The sequence below is a fragment of the Protobothrops mucrosquamatus genome, unplaced genomic scaffold (assembly GCF_001527695.2).
Source record: "Protobothrops mucrosquamatus isolate PMUCROS unplaced genomic scaffold, P.Mucros_1.0 scaffold141, whole genome shotgun sequence".
Classification (NCBI taxonomy): domain Eukaryota; kingdom Metazoa; phylum Chordata; class Lepidosauria; order Squamata; family Viperidae; genus Protobothrops; species Protobothrops mucrosquamatus.
In genome coordinates, this window is record NW_015386507.1 from 248,737 (window position 1) to 267,074 (window position 18,338).

Consider the following 18,338-nt stretch of genomic DNA (forward strand, 5'->3'; position numbering starts at 1 on the left):
AAAATACGTTCTCCCTGCCCCTTACTACTTTGCTTCACCTATTCCCTTATATCTATTTTACCATGAAATCCTACAGCTTAGTGTAGAAATCGTACAGAGTACGTGTCACTTAACTTCACTTTTTGTTCTAAAATTTTATTTTTCACGTTTGGAGGAGGGAAGCAGACGGCCCACTTGGGAGTGGCGGTTGAGGGACCCTGCCAGCCCAGCGGGGCTCCGGGTTTCCCCTCCGACGGAGCTTTTCCCTTTGCTTGGCGCAGGTTCCTCCCCCCCCCATGCCTCCCCCACGCCTCCCTCAGCTCACCGTCCGCAGAGATTGCCAGCTTGGGGGGCTGGCACTGGGCAGCCTGACCTGCATCCTCTTGTTCCTGGGCTGGCACCGGGAGCAGCTCGTCCCCAGCACCCCTGCCGCCACCCTCAGCAGCCAGACCATCTCAGCCCTGACCGACGGCACCTTCACCTTCCAATTCAACCGAAGCACCTACGAAGCCCACTTCCCTCACCTGCAGCTCTACCGGTGCCAGGAGGTGATTCCCCGGGACGACTTGTGCCAGGGTCCCTCCTGGGTGCCTCTGCTGCTCATGGCCATCAAATCCCACCCGGCGTCTAGCGGCAGGAGGGCCACCCTGCGCCGCACCTGGGCCCAGCCGGCGGAGCTGGGGGGCTTCCGGCTGCGGCCCCTTTTCCTCATGGGGGCCACCTCCAACCAGAAGCACCTGGAGCTGGTGGCACTGGAGAGCCGCGTGTTTGGCGACATCCTGAGGTGGGATTTCATGGAGTGCCACCACAACCTGTCGCTCAAGGAGCGCTGCTTCCTCCGGTGGGTGCACGGGCACTGCCAGCAGGCGGCCTTCGTCTTCAAAGGTAGGTGGGCAAGGAGCCACCCGACGGGGGCTCCGTTCACACGATGCGCTCAGCCCAGCGCAGGCAAGGTCTGGAAGCTGATTGGCACCACCTGGTAAGCAGGCCTGGGTCCATCTATAGCAGGGGTAGGCAACCTCGGCTCTTTTATGACTGCTGGTTCAGGAATTCTGGGAGTTGAAGTCCACAAGTCATAAAAGAGCCAAGGTTGCCTACCCCTGACCCAGAGGCTGTCTGAACCCTGCAAGTGTTAACTCAGACAGAAGCACCCAGGCTGGAGATATGATCTGTTTTTCTTGGAACTGGATTTATTTCTGGTGAGCAAACAGGTTAGAGGTATCTTTAGGTCAAATGGAATACAGAACAAATGAGGGGATTAACATCCCCCTTCCACCCATGCTAGCTAGCAGGTTTGTCAGCTCACAGACTCACCCAGGATGCCACCATGGTTAACTGCTGCTTGCAAGCATCTCACATGGAGCTGCCCTTGGGTTACCGGCCTCCCTTGTGTGCAGGCCCCCATCTTGACCTCCTGACCCTCCCCCATGCGTGGTTTGGGTCCCAGGGTCCGAAAGCTCCATCTGGACGCCGTTCCTTTGGGAAGGGGGTGGGGGTGACCCCGAAAGCTTGAGTGTGCACCCCAACGATCAACTCGGGGGGGCGATCTGCCACCCTCCCAGGAAGTAAATACCCCGTTGCTTTTCAGGGGACGACGACCTCTTTGTGAACCCCAAGGTGCTGACCGATTATGTCCGCCGGACGCCCAACGTCTCCCACTTCATCCACGGCAACATCCAGGTCCACCCAACGGTCATGAGGGGGGGCAAGTATGCCGTCTCGCGGGACCTCTACCCCCTTGACCACTACCCCAACTTTGCCTCCGGAGGGGGGTTCATCATGTCACGGGTGGGGCTGGCCGCCCTGCACCGGACCTCTCTGCAGCTGCCCGTCTTCCCCCTGGACGACGTCTACCTGGCCTTCCTGACGCTGGCAGCCAAGATCCCCCAGCGGCACGACGGGGCCTTCCGCGTGTGGGGCATCCCCAAGGACGAGCTCTCGGCCTACCGGCGCTCTGTGTGCATCCACGGGGTCAGCATGGAGAGGATCGAGGAGGTGTGGAAGCAGCTGGAGAGGACCCCAGAGGACCCCCAGACCCCCTCTTAATGGCTATAGACGGACCAGGCCTCCCGGCCCCTCCCCTGACCGGTGGACTAACCAGACCCTCGTGGGCCTCTGGGCCTTGTCTGTTACAAAAATTAGCCATACTGTCAGACCTACCCCAACTCGGACCATTAGGAAAGGAAGACCCTCGACTCCATTTGGTTGAAGCGACAGGTTCTTTTACTAAAGTTAAGTGATTGCAGTGAAAATAAAGCTAGATCTGAGTGTTCACGTGCAAAGATTTCATTTTTCCCCCCGTTCCTTGCCCCCCCCTTGACCTTCAGTGCCCAATGGGATGCTGTTTTGATGTTTTGGGAGCCACTTTGACGCTTGGCGCCTCTCGACACAGTTTTTTTACTCTGTTCCCAGGCCAGATGCCCTCGGTGGCTGATTTGTTCCGGTTTGGCACCTGTGGTTCTTCTCCACTCTCTCCCCTCCTGCCTGAGCAAGTGGCTGGACTGGATGACCTCCAAGGTCCCTTCCAACTTTATTATTGTTGTTGTTGTTGTTATTATTATCATCATCATCATCATCATGATCATCATCATCATTATTATTTCCATGCTGGAACTTTACCAGCCCAATTCCTCCCTCCCTCCCTCCCCCTGTGTTTTATGGCAGGATGCCAGCAAAGCGAAGAAGCTGAAGGTGGCAGACCTGACAAATAAATCCCTGCTGGGGCTGTGCTGGGCTCTCCCCACCCTCTTCCTGTATCTGGCCGTGCAATCTGCATTTCTCCTTTGGGAAAAGAGCGCAAGGCGGACCAGCCTGTCCGGCTGCAACTTTTAGAACAGGGAATTCCCTCGGCTCAGAGTGACGGACGGACCCTTCTTGCCCAGGAGAAAGGTTGTGTGGGGCTCTTTGCAACCGTGTGTGTGTGTGTGTGTGTGTGTGTGTGTGTGTGTGTCGGGAGGGCAAGCCCTGGCCAATGCCTGCAGCCTCTGCACCAGCTGCCATGGGCACACGGGGACTTCCAGAGCATCTGTTTTGCACATCGGGGCCCTTCCTGTGAGAGGTCTGGGGAGGGGGAGGCGGGTAAGCGCCACCAGACTCAGGAGATACCATGGGGTCATTTGGGAGGGAGGGAAAGGAGTCTCCTGGAGGGGAAATGCAGCAGACCCCCCCTACCTGCCTCTGAGAGCAGGCAGCAATCCTGGGGAGGGGAAGGCTGGGGTTCGTCGGCTGCCAGCGAGGAGCACCTCGCAGGGTCGGAAGAGGAAAGAGGCGCCCAGCCTGCCCCACGGCGGAGGCTGCCTCCCTTTGCAGTGGCGGTGCCCAGAAGCCTGGAGGAAGGAGGAGGAGGAGGAGGAGGAGGTTCCTGGGGGCCCTGACAAGCCAGCCGGAGGAGGACCCCACCCCCAGGTGTGGCACGGGGTCTTCGTGTTGGCAGAAATTCTAGCCCACTGAATAACACCAAACAGCAAGTTGAAATTAAACAGAGATGTATTAGATACAACGGTTTGCAAAGCGTGGTGGCCTCTAAATAAATATTTGAGCCAGCCCTCGTCACAGCAAAGACACACATTATATGCATTCTATCCGGACACCCTGGCCCCTCCTCTGACCGAAGTAACCGACTCGGATAGAGGGTACAATCTTATCAGGGTCGCCTAAACAAAATACGTTCTCCCTGCCCCTTACTACTTTGCTTCACCTATTCCCTTATATCTATTTTACCATGAAATCCTACAGCTTAGTGTAGAAATCGTACAGAGTACGTGTCACTTAACTTCACTTTTTGTTCTAAAATTTTATTTTTCACATTCGGAGGAGGGAAGCAGACGGCCAACTTGGGAGCGGCGGTTGAGGGACCCTGCCAGCCCAGCGGGGCTCCGGGTTTCCCCTCCGACGGAGCTTTTCCCTTTGCTTGGCGCAGGTTCCTCGCCCCCATGCCTCCCCCACGCCTTCCTCAGCTCACCCTCCGCAGAGCCTGCCAGCTTGGGGGGCTGGCACTGGGCAGCCTGACCTCCATCCTCTTGTTCCTGGGCTGGCACCGGGAGCAGCTCGTCCCCAGCACCCCTGCCGCCACCCTCAGCAGCCAGACCATCTCAGCCCTGACCGACGGCTCCTTCACCTTCCAATTCAACCGGAGCGCCTACGAAGCCCACTTCCCTCACCTGCAGCTCTACCGGTGCCAGGAGGTGATTCCCCGGGACGACTTGTGCCAGGGTCCCTCCTGGGTGCCTCTGCTGCTCATGGCCATCAAATCCCACCCGGCGTCTAGCGGCAGGAGGGCCACCCTGCGCCGCACCTGGGCCCAGCCGGCGGAGCTGGGGGGCTTCCGGCTGCGGCCCCTCTTCCTCCTGGGGGCCACCTCCAACCAGAAGCACCTGGAGCTGGTGGCGCAGGAGAGCCGCGTGTTTGGCGACATCCTGAGGTGGGATTTCCTGGAGTGCCACCACAACCTGTCGCTCAAGGAGCGCTGCTTCCTCCGGTGGGTGCACGGGCACTGCCAGCAGGCGGCCTTCGTCTTCAAAGGTAGGTGGGGAAGGGGCCACCCGATGGGGGCTCCGTTCACACGATGCGCTCAGCCCAGCGCAGGCAAGGTCTGGAAGCTGATTGGCACCACCTGGTAAGCAGGCCTGGGTCCATCTAGAGCAGGGGTAGGCAACCTCGGCTCTTTTATGACTGCTGGTTCAGGAATTCTGGGAGTTGAAGTCCACAAGTCATAAAAGAGCCAAGGTTTCCTACCCGTGACCCAGAGGCTGTCTGAACGGGATACGCGGGGGCTTAATGGGCTGATGGAAACACCCAGGCTGAAGATAAGATCTGTTTGGAATTCGATTCATTTCTGGTGAGCAAACAGGTTAGAGGTGTCTTTAGGTCAAATGGAATACAGAAGGAATGAGGGGACTAACATCCCCCTTCCACCCATGCTAGCTAGCAAATGAGAAAGTGGGGGAGAGTTATCTAAGAAGGGGAAGGGCAGACCCCAGACAAGGCTGCCCTTCCCATCCCTTTGCCCTCCTCCCTTTTGGGAACGGCCTTCTCTTGGTCAGCTGGGGGCCTTCGACCAGGGGGAAGGGAGCCACGTTCATCTCAGACCGGCCAAGGTCCAAAGACCGGGCAGCCCCTTTTTCCGAGAGAGAGCTCTGACGAAAGGCAGGTTTGTCAGCTCACAGACTCACCCAGGATGCCACCATGGTTAACTGCTGCTTGCAAGCATCTCACATGGAGCTGCCCTCGGGTTACCGGCCTCCCTTGTGTGCAGGCCCCCATCTTGACCTCCTGACCCTCCCCCCTGGGTGGTTTGGGTCCCAGGGTCCGAAAGCTCCATCTGGACGCCGTTCCTTTGGGAAGGGGGTGGGGGTGACCCCGAAAGCTTGAGTGTGCACCCCGAGGATCAACTCGGGGGGGCGATCTGCCACCCTCCCAGGAAGTAAATACCCCGTTGCTTTTCAGGGGACGACGACATGTTTGTGAACCCCAAGGTGCTGACCGATTACCTCCGCCGGACGCCCAACGTCTCCCACTTCATCCACGGCAACATCCGGGTCCACCCGACGGTCATACGGAGGGGCAAGTATGCCGTCTCGCGGGACCTCTACCCCCTGGACCACTACCCCAACTTTGCCTCCGGAGGGGGGTTCATCATGTCGCGGGTGGGGCTGGCCGCCCTGTACCGGGCCTCTCTGCAGCTGCCCGTCTTCCCCCTGGACGACGTCTACCTGGCCTTCCTGACGCTGGCAGCCAAGATCCCCCAGCGGCACGACGGGGCCTTCCGCGTGTGGGGCATCCCTAAGGACGAGCTCTCGGCCTACCGGCGCTCTGTGTGCATCCACGGGGTCAGCATGGAGAGGATGGAGGAGGTGTGGAAGCAGCTGGAGAGGACCCCAGAGGACCCCCAGACCCCCTCTTAATGGCTATAGACGGACCAGGCCTCCCGGCCCCTCCCCTGACCGGTGGACTAACCAGACCCCCGTGGGCCTCTGGGCCTTGTCTGTTACAAAAATTAGCCATACTGTCAGACCTGCCCCAACTCGGACCATTAGGAAAGGAAGACCCTCGACTCCATTTGGTTGAAGCGACAGGTTCTTTTACTAAAGTTAAGTGGTTGCAGTGAAAATAAAACTAGATCTGAGTGTTCACGTGCAAAGGTTTCATTTTTCCCCCCGTTCCTTGCCCCCCCCTTGACCATCAGTGCCCAATAGGATGCCGTTTTGATGTTTTGGGAGCCACTTTGACGCTTGGCGCCTCTCGACGCAGTTTTTTTACTCTGTTCCCAGGCCAGATGCCCTCGGTGGCTGGTTTGTTCCGTTTTGGCAGCTGTGGTTCTTCTCCACTCTCTCCCCTCCTGCCTGAGCAAGTGGCTGGACTGGATGACCTCCAAGGTCCCTTCCAACTTTATTATTATTGTTGTTGTTGTTGTTATTATTATTATCATCATCATCATCATCATCATCATCATTTCCATGCTGGAACTTTACTAGCCCAATTCCTCCCTCCCTCCCCCTGCGTTTTATGGCAGGATGCCAGCAAAGCGAAGAAGCTGAAGGTGGCAGACCTGACAAATAAATCCCTGCTGGGGCTGTGCTGGGCTCTCCCCACCCTCTTCCTGTACCTGGCCGTGCAATCTGCATTTCTCCTTTGGGAACGGAGCGCAAGGCGGACCAGCCTGTCCGGCTGCAACTTTTAGAACTGGGAATTCCCTCGGCTCAGAGTGACAGAGGGACCCTTTTTACCAAGGAGAAAGGTTGTGTGGGGCTCTCTGCAACCGTGTGTGTGTGTGTGTGTGTATTTTGGGAGGGCAAGCCCTGGCCAACGCCTGCAGCCTCTGCACCAGCTGCCATGGGCACACGGGGACTTCCAGAGCATCTGTTTTGCACATCGGGGCCCTTCCTGTGAGAGGTCTGGGGAGGGGGAGGCGGGTAAGCGCCACCAGACTCAAGAGACACCATGGGGTCATTTGGGAGGGAGGGAAAGGAGTCTCCTGGAGGGGAAATGCAGCAGACCCCCACCTGCCTCTGAGAGCAGGCAGCAATCCTGGGGAGGGGAAGGCTGGGGTTCGTCGGCTGCCAGCGAGGAGCACCTCGCAGGGTCGGAAGAGGAAAGAGGCGCCCAGCCTGCCCCACGGCGGAGGCTGCCTCCCTTTGCAGTGGCGGCGCCCAGAAGCCTGGAGGAAGGAAGAGGAGGAGGAGGAGGAGGAGGTTCCTGGGGGCCCTGACAAGCCAGCCAGAGGAGGACCCCACCCCCAGGTGTGGCACGGGGTCTTCGTGCTGGCAGAAATTCTAGCCCACTGAATAACACCAAACAGCAAGTTGAAATTAAACAGAGATGTATTAGATACAACGGTTTGCAAAGCGTGGTGGACTCCAGATAAATATTTGAGCCAGCCCTCGTCACAGCAAAGACACACATTATATGCATTCTATCCGGACGCCTTGGCCCCTCCTCTGTGGCTTCATTGGCTGGGCTTTAGAGGTTACAATCTTATCAGGGTCGCCTAAACAAAATACATTCTCCCTGCCCCTTACTATTTTGCTTCACCTATTCCAGTGATGGCGAACCTTTTACAGACCGAGTGCCCAAAAACCGCCTCGCCCCTGCCCCGCCCCTCCTCTCTTGCCCGTGGGCCACCCACCACCTCCATGGCCCACCACAGATCACCCAGGCGGTCCAGCAGCGTCATGGCGGCCACGCCCTCTGTCCGCACCCCACAGCATCATCTGTACGCGATGGGGCACGAGGGCAGAGTCTTGTCCCCGTTGCCCGGCTGCCATATCCTTGGCTGCGCTGCTCTGTGCAGGCTGCGCCCCGGGTGACTGTCCTCTGGGGGGGCTGCTGCTGAGGAGAGGGCCATGGGGGGTGGCGGGGCTGGGGCGACAGCGTGCGTGCGTGCCCACAGAGAGGGCTCTGAGTGCCCTCTCTGGCACCGTGCCATAGGTTCGCCACCACTGACCTATTCCCTTATATGTATTTTACCATGAAATCCTACAGCTTAGTGTGGAAATTCTATAGCCTACGTGTAGAAATGTTTGTGTAGAAATCTTACAGCCTACTGTAGAAATCCTACAGAGTACGTGTCACTTAACTTCGCTTTTTATACTAAAATGTTATTCCTCGCATTCGGAGGAGGGCAGCAGACGGCCAACTTGAAAGCGGCGGTTGAGGGACCCTGCCAGCCCAGCCGAGCTCTGGGTTTCCCCTCCGACGGAGCTTTTCAATTTGCTTGGCGCAGGTTCCTCGCCCCCATGCCTCCCCCACGCCTCCCTCACCTCACCGTCCGCAGAGCTTGCCAACTTTGCGGGCTGGCACTGGGCAGCCTGACTTTCATCCTCTTGTTCCTGGGCTGGCACAGGGAGCAGCTGGTCCCAAACTGGTCCACCTTCCGCTTAAACCGGAGCGCCTACGAAGCCCACTACCCTCACCTGCAGCTCTACCGGTGCCAGGAGGTGATTCCCCAGGACGACTTGTGCCAGGGTCCCTCCGGGGCGCCTCTGCTGCTCCTGGCCATCAAATCCCACCCGGCGTCTAGCGGCAGGAGGGCCACCCTGCGCCACACCTGGGCCCAGCCGGCAGAGCTGGGGGGCTTCCGGCTGCGGCCCCTTTTCCTCCTGGGGGCCACCTCCAACCAGAAGCACCTGGAGCTGGTGGCGCAGGAGAGCCACGTGTTTGGCGACATCCTGAGGTGGGATTTCATGGAGTGCCACTACAACCTGTCGCTCAAGGAGCGCTGCTTCCTCCGGTGGGTGCACGGGCACTGCCAGCAGGCAGCCTTCGTCTTCAAAGGTAGGTGGGCAGGGGGCCACCCGACGGGGGCTCCGTTCACACGATGCGCTCAGCCCAGCGCAGGCAAGGTCTGGAAGCTGATTGGCACCACCTGGTAAGCAGGCCTGGGTCCATCTAGAGCAGGGGTAGGCAACCTTGGCTCTTTTATGACTTCTGGACTTCAACTCCCAGAATTCCTGAGCCAGCTGTGCTCCTACCTTTGAGGGCCCAAGGTCCCAAAAATGGGCAGCCCCTTTTTCCGAGAGAGAAGTCTGACAAAAGGCAGGTTTGTCAGCTCACAGACTCACCCAGGATGCCACCATGGTTAACTGCTGCTTGCAAGCATCTTTCACGTAGCTGCCCCCCCCACCTCCAGGTTACCGGCCTCTCTTGGCCCCTTTGATATGCAGGTTCTGAGGTTTTGCTGGTTAAAGAAATACAGGAAACTAGAAGTTGACTTCAAGTTTACGTGTTTATTCAGCTGAATAGAGATTAGCTTCTATGCAAAAGCCCCAAATGGCAAAGAAAGCTTATTTTTATAGTCACTTTGGTTACATAAACAATTCACCCAGCTAGGCTGGCACACGTAAGATTAAGACTTCACCCTTTAAGGCTGGCACACTGTAGATAAGAAAAGCAGAAGTAGCTAGTATGTTCTCTCGAGGGAGTTTCCCCAAGTCTTGAGTGTTGTAGGTGTCCCAAGATGCCCGATGTTGCTGGGTGGGTTTAGGACATTTGCGTCTTTCTTTGCTGTTCTTTCATGACCCTTCATTCAGAGGCCTACAAGTGACCAGAGACAGAGGGGCCATCTGTATATTGATACTGTCCCCTGGGTCCTGTTCACCACCCTCAGTTCCTCTTCCTTCCCCCAATTTAACCCCCCCCCCGCAGCAGCCCAGCCCCTCCATGCACCCCCTCACTGCCTGCTAAGCTTCCACCTCAAAAGCTTTAAGAGGAAAAGGGGCTCCATGCCTCTCCCTGATCCCTCTCAGGCGGACCCTTTGGGGAGGGGGCTGTTCCAGGGACTGGGGGGTTCCCTTCCCACAAATACAGGCCGTCCTGTGTTTTGAACTGAACTGAAAAAGTGACTTACGACCGGGTTTCAGACAACCGTTGCTGGCCATCTTCGGCATGGCCTTGGAGAGGAGGCAGAGCTGGTGGACCAGGAAATGCTCCACGTGGAACCCCATCAGCTTGACCCCCTCTCCTTTGGGGCAGCCCCAGAGATATTGGAAGACTTGCTATCCTGTCCCCCCTGGTCCTTCTTCTCGTCATTAAACCAGACATGCCCAATTCCGGCAACCACTCTTTGTGTGCTTCAGCGTCCAGTCCCCTGATTGTCTTTGTTGCTCTTGTTTGCCCTTTCTCTGGAGTCTCACCACTTTCCTGATCTCATCTGCTCCCTCTGCAATCTAAGCCTTAAGCTTCCATCACACTTGAGGCTGGGCTTTTGTCAGTGCGCCGTCACACATCCCACGCTCTCTTTGCCTGCTCTGATGTCACCCTGCCTGCTTGAAGCTAGCCTGGGGCACGAGGTCTCTCGGCACCCGTTTTCTGCCCCCTCTTCATGGTGCCTGCCAAGGCTGACTGGCGGTTGAAGACGGACTCCCATTGTGTGGTCAACATAGAACTAGAACTATTATTTGACATGGAGGGAAATTTAAAAACGCTGCGTGGCCAGCCGGCCTCATTGCTTCATGCGTTCCTCGCGCTGAACATCCCTCCCCCACCTGGCACCGGCAAGCAGGGGGAAGAGTTACCTGCTGGGAGGGGGTGTCACAAAAGCCAAGATGGCGGATGCACCTGGCGATTAAGGCCCGGCCCTTTTAATCTGCAATACCTGTCAAAAGGGGTGTGTGTGTGTGTGTGTGCAGGCCCCCATCTTGACCTCCTGACCCTCCCCCCTGGGTGGTTTGGATTCCAGGGTCCGAAAGCTCCAGCTGGACGCCGTTCCTTTGGGAAGGGGGTGGGGGTGACCCCAAAAGCTTGAGTGTGCACCCCGAGGATCAGCTCAGGGGGCGATCTGCCACCCTCCCTGGAAGTAAACACCCCGTTGCTTTTCAGGGGACGACGACATGTTTGTGAACCCCAAGGTGCTGACCGATTACCTCCACCGGACGCCCAACGCCTCCCACTTCATCCACGGTAACATCGTGGTCCACTTGAAGGTCATACGGAGGGGCAAGTATGCCGTCTCACGGGACCTCTACCCCCTGGACCACTACCCCAACTTTGCCTCCGGAGGGGGGTTCATCATGTCGCGGGTGGGGCTGGCCGCCCTGTACCAGGCCTCTCTGGAGCTGCCCGTCTTCCCCCTGGACGACGTCTACCTGGCCTTCCTGACGCTGGCAGCCAAGATCCCCCAGCGGCACGATGGGGCCTTCCGCGTGTGGGGCATCCCCAAGGACGAGCTCTCGGCCTACCAGCGCTCTGTGTGCATCCACGGAGTCAGCATGGAGAGGATCGAGGAGGTGTGGAAGCAGCTGGAGAGGACCCCCGGACCCCCTCTTAATGGTTATAGACGGACCAGGCCTCCCGGCCCCTCCCCTGACCGGTGGATTAACTAGACCCCCGTGGGCCTCTGGGCCTTGTCTGTTACAAAAATTAACCATACTGTCAGACCTGCCCCAACTCGGACCATTAGGAAAGGAAGACCCTCGACTCCATTTGGTTGAAGCGACAGATTCTTTTACTAAAGTTAAGTGGTTGCAGTGAAAATAAAGCTAGATCTGAGTGTTCACGTGCAAAGGTTTAATTTTTCTCCCCCCCGTTCCTTGCCCCCCCCGACCATCAGTGTCCAATAGGATGCCGTTTTGATGTTTTGGGAGCCACTTTGACGCTTGGCGCCTCTCGACGCAGTTTTTTTACTCTGTTCCCAGGCCAGATGCCCTCGGTGGCCGGTTTGTTCCGGTTTGGCACCTGTGGTTCTTCTCCACTCTCTCCCCGCCTGCCTGAGCAGGGGGTTGCACTAGATCAGTGGTTCTTAAACTTTTTGAACAAATCGCCCCCTTGAGCCAATGAGGAAGTTTTCATCACCCCCCTCCCCCAACATAACCTCTCAATCACAACATAGAAAATAATTCTTCAATTTATGCAAACACTTTTTTTTGTTTTCTTTAAAATTGTCATCAGGACATATGATGCAAATAGTTTATTTCCAGTCTTTTTCCCGTATCTCAACTGTGTGAAAACTTTTGGTGCCACCCGGCACTTTATTCCCAAACTTCATGATACATGTATTTCATTATTATCTTATTTATTCAAGACACTTAAATGTAATGACCACTGATAACAAAATTCAATTGCAAGAAAGTGAAATGCCCGAAAAGAAAAACAGTAACATTTAATGATTGAATTACAAGTGAAATTTAAGACGCAAAAAGAAATATAAAAAGGGCATAAGAACAAACCGCAATGCAGGAACTAAGAATTTCAAGACGAAAACTCTGAAACTAAATTAAGATTTGAGGAAAGTATATATAGTCACGCACACTGTAAAAAGGATTAAAAAGACACAAAGAAAATATATCAAACTGGAGTGCACGCTAAAAAAGTACAATACAAAGAGACACACAAAATGTTTTACAGAGCACAACAAAAATTCGAAAACAAAGCTGAAAACTCAAACATTACAGCTGACGTCACAGGGGACAGCCACTCAGCATGCGATGTTTCGAAAGAAGCGCTCCCCCCTCCATCACTGCCCATTCTGGCCAATGGTGGGCCACTGTATGGGTAGAGGCTGCTGCGCAACGCGCATGAAGGTAAGCGATGCGTCTTCACATATGTACGGCGTTCTGTACTGAAGCTAGCTGGAGGAACATTTGAAAACACAATTCAATCCACTCCTAGCTAGCGATCTGATGTTTTTGTATGACAGATATACAGCGATTCACTGTACGAAAAAGTCTCAAAGGTGTCCCCAAAACTTCTCGCTCCATCGCCCCCATATCGCCCCCTTTTCGTTCCTTCGCCCCCGCGTCGCCCCTTTTCATTCCATCACCCCCCTGAAAAATGAAATCGCCCCCAGGTTAAGAACCACTGGACTAGATGACCTCTAAGGTCCCTTTCAACTTTATTATTATTATTATTATTATTATTATTATTATTATTATTATTATTATTATTATTATTATTATTATTATTATTATTATTATTATTATTATTATCATCATCATCATCATGGATCATCGCATAATCAGCCAGATGTTCAGACTGGATTTGACATTTTGTCTACCTATCGAGTCCTTACCCAGGACCTGGGATAGGCAGATGTGGATGTTTGATGGTATTACGGATCTCGTCGCAGGATGGAAGCAATTCCTAGTAAGGCTGCCTTTTGCAATTGACTAATGGCGAATTTGTCAATGCCGATGATGGTGTCCAAGTGGTGCTCCAGTTGTTTTGGGATTGCACCCAAGGCGCCTGTTACTATTGGTACTACCCTTGCTTGCTTTTGCCACAGTCTTTTTATTATTATTATTATTATTATTATTATTATTATTATTATTATTATTATTATTATTATTATTATTATTATTATTATTATTATTATTATTATCATCATCATCATCATCATCATCATCATCATCATCATCATCATCATCATTTCCCTGCTGGAACTTTACTAGCCCAATTCCTCCCTCCCTCCCCCTGCGTTTTATGGCAGGATGCCAGCAAAGCGAAGAAGCTGAAGGTGGCAGACCTGACAAATAAATCCCTGCTGGGGCTGTGCTGGGCTCTCCCCACCCTCTTCCTGTACCTGGCCGTGCAATCTGCATTTCTCCTTTGGGAAGGGAGCGCAAGGCGGACCAGGCTGTCTGGCTGCAACTTTTAGAACTGGGAATTCCCTCGGCTCAGAGTGACGGAGGGACCCTTTTTCCCAAGGAGAAAGGTTGTGTGGGGCTCTCTGCAACTGTGTGTGTGTGTGTGTGTGTGTGTCGGGAGGGCAAGCCCTGGCCAACGCCTGCAGCCTCTGCACCAGCTGCCATGGGCACACGGGGACTTCCAGAGCATCTGTTTTGCACTTCGGGGCCCTTCCTGTGAGAGGTCTGGGGAGGGGGAGGCGGGTAAGCGCCCCCAGACTCAAGAGATACCATGGGGTCATTTGGGAGGGAGGGAAAGGAGTCTCCTGGAGGGGAAATGCGGCAGACCCCACCTGCCTCTGCGAGCAGGCAGGAATCCTGGGGAGGGGGCTGGTGTCCATAGAGTGTGGGGAGAGTGGATGGGGGCTGCCCCATTCCACAGGGCCCTTCTTGCAGAGATGGGGTGTGTGTGGCAGCCCCCTACTCTATGGCCGTGTTTACAGCAGCCTCCCTCGCCCCGAAATGCTGGTGCCCTCCGAGGGGGCCTTCCAGGTTCCTGGCATTGGATCCCACCCAGCCCTGGGAGGTTGAGGTAGCCTGGTCTGCCTCCCCTCCGGGGGTCTTTCCTCCTTACCCCCAGCCTGCCCTCCATCCCACCAGGAGGGGAGTCAGCTAATTCCATCAATTGGTCTCAGGCTGGGCCTGGGCCATGCCTGTCACCCCCAACCACAAGTTTTCTCATTGTTTCCTGTGCCTACCCCAGCTGTAGGGCTGCCCCCCCTTCCTGGAACTAGCCCCTTTCTAGAGCATCCCCCCCCAGGGAAGGAACGCAGCCCTTCCTGGTGCAAACTGCCACGGTCTTGGCCCCCCCAAGGGTCCCCCAAATGGGCACTGGGGGGGGCAAGGCGAGCCAAGCAGAACCAGGGGGGGTGCTTTTTGCAGCCCTATTTGATCTGGGGCGTAGGGTTGCCAGGTGTCCACTATTTGAGTGGACAGTCCACTTTTTTCACATGATGTTCACTATTTTTTTTTCACAAAATAGTGGACGTTTTTTTAATTCAAAAGCTTTATGATGAAATGGTACGTAATCTAAAGCTGTACAGTCTACTTTTTTTACTACTTAACACCCCCCCCCCCCGCTTGTCCGCTATTTTTTGGAAGCAGACCTGGCAACCCTATCTGGGGGGCAGGGTTTTTGCCTTGCAGAGCCCCCCACCCCGGGTGGGGTTGGACTCCTGCCTGGGCAAACTCAGCATCTATGATGCCCCCCCCCCCCCGGCTGCATTGCATCTCTGCTCCCCTCACACACACACACACACACACACACACACACACACACACACACAGTGTGCTGGATGATGGAGAACAGAGTCCCCCGCTTGGCGAGGCTGGGCTGCCAGCCAGGCCTGCCTGCGGCCATCTTGGTTGGGGGCGAGGGCTCTCTGGGGAGATCCTCCCCCAAGATGGCTCCCAGGAGGTGCTTCAGGAGGCTGGTCCCCAGGAAGTGGGTCCCGCTGGGTGTGCTTTGGGTCTGGCTGGCTTCCCCGGGGCGAAGGGGAAAGGCTGGCCAGCCATGGGGCCTGAGGCCTGAGGCCTAAAAGCCGCCTGCCTCGCTTGCGAAGGGCCCCACTCTCAGCCCCCCAACCTGGTCTGGTGCAATTTGGGGAGGGGGGAGACGGGGAAGGTTGGAGGGCTCTGGCAGGGAGCAGGCCAAGCTCCCATTTTTGCAGAAAAATAATTTTCTTTGCACATCCAGGGAAGAAGGATTCTGCCTCTCTCGAGCGATAGTTCTTGTCTCCATTTACAAAGGCCTGGGGGGGGTGGGGGGTGGAAGTCTCTTGTAAAGAAATATCTGGGGCTGGATTGTTGTCTCTGGTGCCTGCAAGGGGTGACCCCTCTTTTCAGCCCAGCCACGGTTCAGCGATTATTACAAAAGACACAACAGTTTGTGTTCTTGTTCTCTAAAGCCTGGTACCATTTTCCCGTTGATATCTAAAGTAAAAATTCCTCCGCCTTTTTGGGTTTGGCAATGGCCGTTGATTAAGTTTGGCAATGAAAGGTGACGTTCGCACAATTGAATTGCTCCAGGATGTGTCTTTTTTTTTTTTTTTTTTTAAATTTCCGTGTGTTATTGACAGGAGGAGATTATTAAGCAGAAATTTCTAATGAATCTAAACGTCTGTAGGAGAAGCCACCCGAAAGTCATAAACTCAGACAAGTTAATTCTACACAAATGAAGATACCGTAAATAGACGTTGCTACTTAACTGAAACCGCAAGCAGAGGAAATACAGAAATAAGTATAAGAGCCGAGCTTTGTTAACAGAAAGTTAGATGGTGATAGAGAAGACGTGCACAAGTGACAATGGTTTTAGGCAGTCCGGATTAAGGGTGTAAGAGCAATAGAGGAGGGGGGGGAAAATCTGTGTCAGGGGTAGGATATAAAAATGTGTCAAACAGCTCTTTAAGATGTGGCTGGACTCCTATGTGTGTTTCAGCGTACCAGGCCTTTGCAAATGCTTCTTTTCAAATAAAGTTTTGTTTCTGAAATTCCAAATTTGTTTTGGGATCTTGAGCCACGTCCCAAACATTTATTGACCCTCTCTGCTTTTAATCACCCCTCTGTAGACATTGCTGTAGCCCCCGCCCTCCCCGAGTTTCTTTCCGGGTAGGGGCAGGCTATGAAAATTGTGAAATGAAAAAAAAAATGAAATAAAATAAAATAGTCACGTTTTTAACCGTCGCTCAGTGAATAATTGGAAATGTCAGTTTGATCCTTGTTTGTAGAGGAGCTGCTATGCGTCAAAAGTCATAAGTCATTTTGAAAGTTTGCCGTTCGTCGGTTTCAAAAGGGAACAAGTTCGAACTCATTTCTATCCAAACCGGCCGACGGTCGGGTCCAGCAATGTCGTTTTAAGATATGAGCTTCGTTACTTCATTTGCAGGATTTGGGGGCTGCCTGCTGCCTGGGGTAGGGTGTGCGTGTGTGTGTAGATGTGGCTTGGCCTTCCCAGCTGCCACTGCTGCCTCCAACGGGCACTGGGTGCCCAAAGTGGCCCCGGGCGCTGGGGGCAGCATCTCAGGGGCAAAACAACTTCTGGCTTCTTTGACAAGGCCTGCCAGGATGGGATTCAGTCCCATTTGCATTAATTCCTTTGGCTCAATTCTGCTTTTGTTTCCTAGACTCAGCCACGTCTTCGTGTCGAAGTGGTGCCTGGGGCTGGCAGCTGTCCTGTTGGTCTCGTCTGCCGTGAGGAAGTGGTTCCCTTCCCCACCCCTGCCTGCCACCTTAGCCCTGACCGACGGCACCTTCACCTTCTACTTCAACTGGAGCGGCTACGAAGCCCACTACCCTCACCTGCAGCTCTACCGGTGCCAGGAGGTGATTGCCCGGGATGACTTGTGCCAGGGATCCTCCGGGGTGCCTCTGCTGCTCCTGACCATCAAATCCCACCCGGTGTCTGGAGGCATGAGGGCCACCCTGCGCAGCACCTGGGCCCAGCCGGCAGAGCTGGGGGGCTTCCGGCTGCAGCCCCTTTTCCTCATGGGGTCCACCTTCAACCAGAAGCACCTGGAGCTGGTGGCACAGGAGAGCCGCGTGTTTGGCGACATCCTGATGTGGGATTTCCTGGAGTCCCACCACAACCTGTCGCTCAAGGAACGCTGCTTCCTCCGGTGGGCGCACGGGCACTGCCAGGAGGCGGCCTTCATCTTCAAAGGTAGGCTGCCCAGGGTAGCAGGGGAGCGGGTTTTTGTGTTAGCCCCCCCCCAGGAGACCCTGCAGGGAGGGTGAAGGGCTCCTCACATCTTTCGGAGGCAAACCCAGTTCAGTGCTGCTGAGCAAGGGGTGTGTCCAGCGAGGGTCAACCAAGTTGAGAAAAACATTGACGGTCAACGTTTCAGGCATTCCCCCATAGTCCAGGGCTGTCCAACCTTGGCAACTTTGTGGACTTCAACTCCCAGAATTCCCCAGACAGCAAGGGTTTCCTGGAACAATAGGGATAGGACAAATGTGGCTAGACTACCTTATTGCTTTTTTTTTTGATAGAGTAACTTTCTTCATAGATAGCGGGAATGCAGTAGATGTAATATATCTTGCCTTCAGTAAAGTGAGAAAAAAAAAAAAGCTGGCTGGGGAATTCTGGGAGTTGAAGTCCACAGGTCTTAAAGTTGCCAAGGCAGGACACCCCTGCCATCGTGCTTGCAGCCCCTTCAGAGGGCACAGCCTATAGCCTGGCACCATCTCCTCCTTACGCCGGGGCCCTCTGAACCTCAGTAGGGAGCGCCAGCTTTATAACCACCACAGCCTGAGAAATGGCAGCCTGCCTGCGTGGTCTTGCTTTGCAGGAGAGGAAGATGTTTTTGTGAATCCCGCGGCCCTGACGAAGTTCCTCCGGCAGACGCCCAACGCCTCCCACTTCATCCACGGCTACATCCACTTCCACCCTGCTGTGAAGAGGATCGGGCGGGATGCCATCCCTGTCCCGTTCTTCCCCCTGGCCCACTACCCACACTTTGCCTCGGAAAACGGCTTCCTGGTGCCCGGTGCCGCCCTGCCTGCCCTCTATCAGGCCTCCCTTTGGTTGCCCACCTTCCCTCTCTGTGGTGCCTACTGGGGCTTCCTAGCCTTGGCTGCCCAGCTGCCCCATCAGCACAACGGAGACTTCCGGACCTGGGAGAAGACGCAGGACCACCTCACCACCTACCAGCGGTCCCTGGTGGTCCACGGGGTCCCTAGGGAGAGGATAGAGGAAGTGTGGCAGGAGCTCAGGGGCTCCGTGCAGGGGTGGCCCAAGTAAGCGCG

The 18,338-nt window shown here is 55.1% G+C and overlaps 4 protein-coding genes across 4 annotated transcripts; all 4 read left to right on the plus strand.

Annotated features, from left to right (window-relative positions):
- The first annotated feature begins 275 nt into the window (after window positions 1–275).
- On the plus strand, window positions 276–2,025 carry LOC107285005 (N-acetyllactosaminide beta-1,3-N-acetylglucosaminyltransferase 3-like). Its single transcript, XM_015813147.1, has 2 exons — window positions 276–864; window positions 1,568–2,025. The coding sequence occupies exons 1-2, from the start codon at window positions 276–278 to the stop codon at window positions 2,023–2,025; spliced, it is 1,047 nt and encodes a 348-aa protein (XP_015668633.1).
- A 1,886-nt stretch (window positions 2,026–3,911) lies between these two features.
- On the plus strand, window positions 3,912–5,882 carry LOC107285006 (beta-1,3-galactosyltransferase 5-like). Its single transcript, XM_015813148.1, has 2 exons — window positions 3,912–4,500; window positions 5,425–5,882. Exons 1-2 carry the CDS (start codon window positions 3,912–3,914, stop codon window positions 5,880–5,882), a joined length of 1,047 nt encoding a protein of 348 aa, XP_015668634.1.
- Window positions 5,883–8,213: 2,331 nt separating this feature from the next.
- On the plus strand, window positions 8,214–11,297 carry LOC114922369 (UDP-GlcNAc:betaGal beta-1,3-N-acetylglucosaminyltransferase 9-like). Its single transcript, XM_029283573.1, has 2 exons — window positions 8,214–8,751; window positions 10,795–11,297. The coding sequence occupies exons 1-2, from the start codon at window positions 8,214–8,216 to the stop codon at window positions 11,295–11,297; spliced, it is 1,041 nt and encodes a 346-aa protein (XP_029139406.1).
- A 1,191-nt stretch (window positions 11,298–12,488) lies between these two features.
- LOC114922370 (UDP-GlcNAc:betaGal beta-1,3-N-acetylglucosaminyltransferase 7-like) lies at window positions 12,489–18,333 on the plus strand. Its single transcript, XM_029283574.1, has 4 exons — window positions 12,489–12,494; window positions 13,400–13,488; window positions 16,718–17,253; window positions 17,882–18,333. The coding sequence occupies exons 1-4, from the start codon at window positions 12,489–12,491 to the stop codon at window positions 18,331–18,333; spliced, it is 1,083 nt and encodes a 360-aa protein (XP_029139407.1).
- The last annotated feature ends 5 nt before the right edge of the window (window positions 18,334–18,338 follow it).

Bases quoted from the DNA above. Each gene is read 5' to 3' on its own strand.
- LOC107285005 (XM_015813147.1), top strand. From the start codon at position 276: ATGCCTCCCCCACGCCTCCCTCAGCTCACCGTCCGCAGAGATTGCCAG. The intron at 865-1,567 runs GTAGGTGGGCAA...GTTGCTTTTCAG, and splicing joins GGCGGCCTTCGTCTTCAAAG to GGGACGACGACCTCTTTGTG.
- LOC107285006 (XM_015813148.1), top strand. From the start codon at position 3,912: ATGCCTCCCCCACGCCTTCCTCAGCTCACCCTCCGCAGAGCCTGCCAG. The intron at 4,501-5,424 runs GTAGGTGGGGAA...GTTGCTTTTCAG, and splicing joins GGCGGCCTTCGTCTTCAAAG to GGGACGACGACATGTTTGTG.
- LOC114922370 (XM_029283574.1), top strand. The intron at 13,489-16,717 runs GTACCTGGCCGT...TTTGTTTCCTAG, and splicing joins GCTCTCCCCACCCTCTTCCT to ACTCAGCCACGTCTTCGTGT. The intron at 17,254-17,881 runs GTAGGCTGCCCA...CTTGCTTTGCAG, and splicing joins GGCGGCCTTCATCTTCAAAG to GAGAGGAAGATGTTTTTGTG.
- LOC114922369 (XM_029283573.1), top strand. From the start codon at position 8,214: ATGCCTCCCCCACGCCTCCCTCACCTCACCGTCCGCAGAGCTTGCCAA. The intron at 8,752-10,794 runs GTAGGTGGGCAG...GTTGCTTTTCAG, and splicing joins GGCAGCCTTCGTCTTCAAAG to GGGACGACGACATGTTTGTG.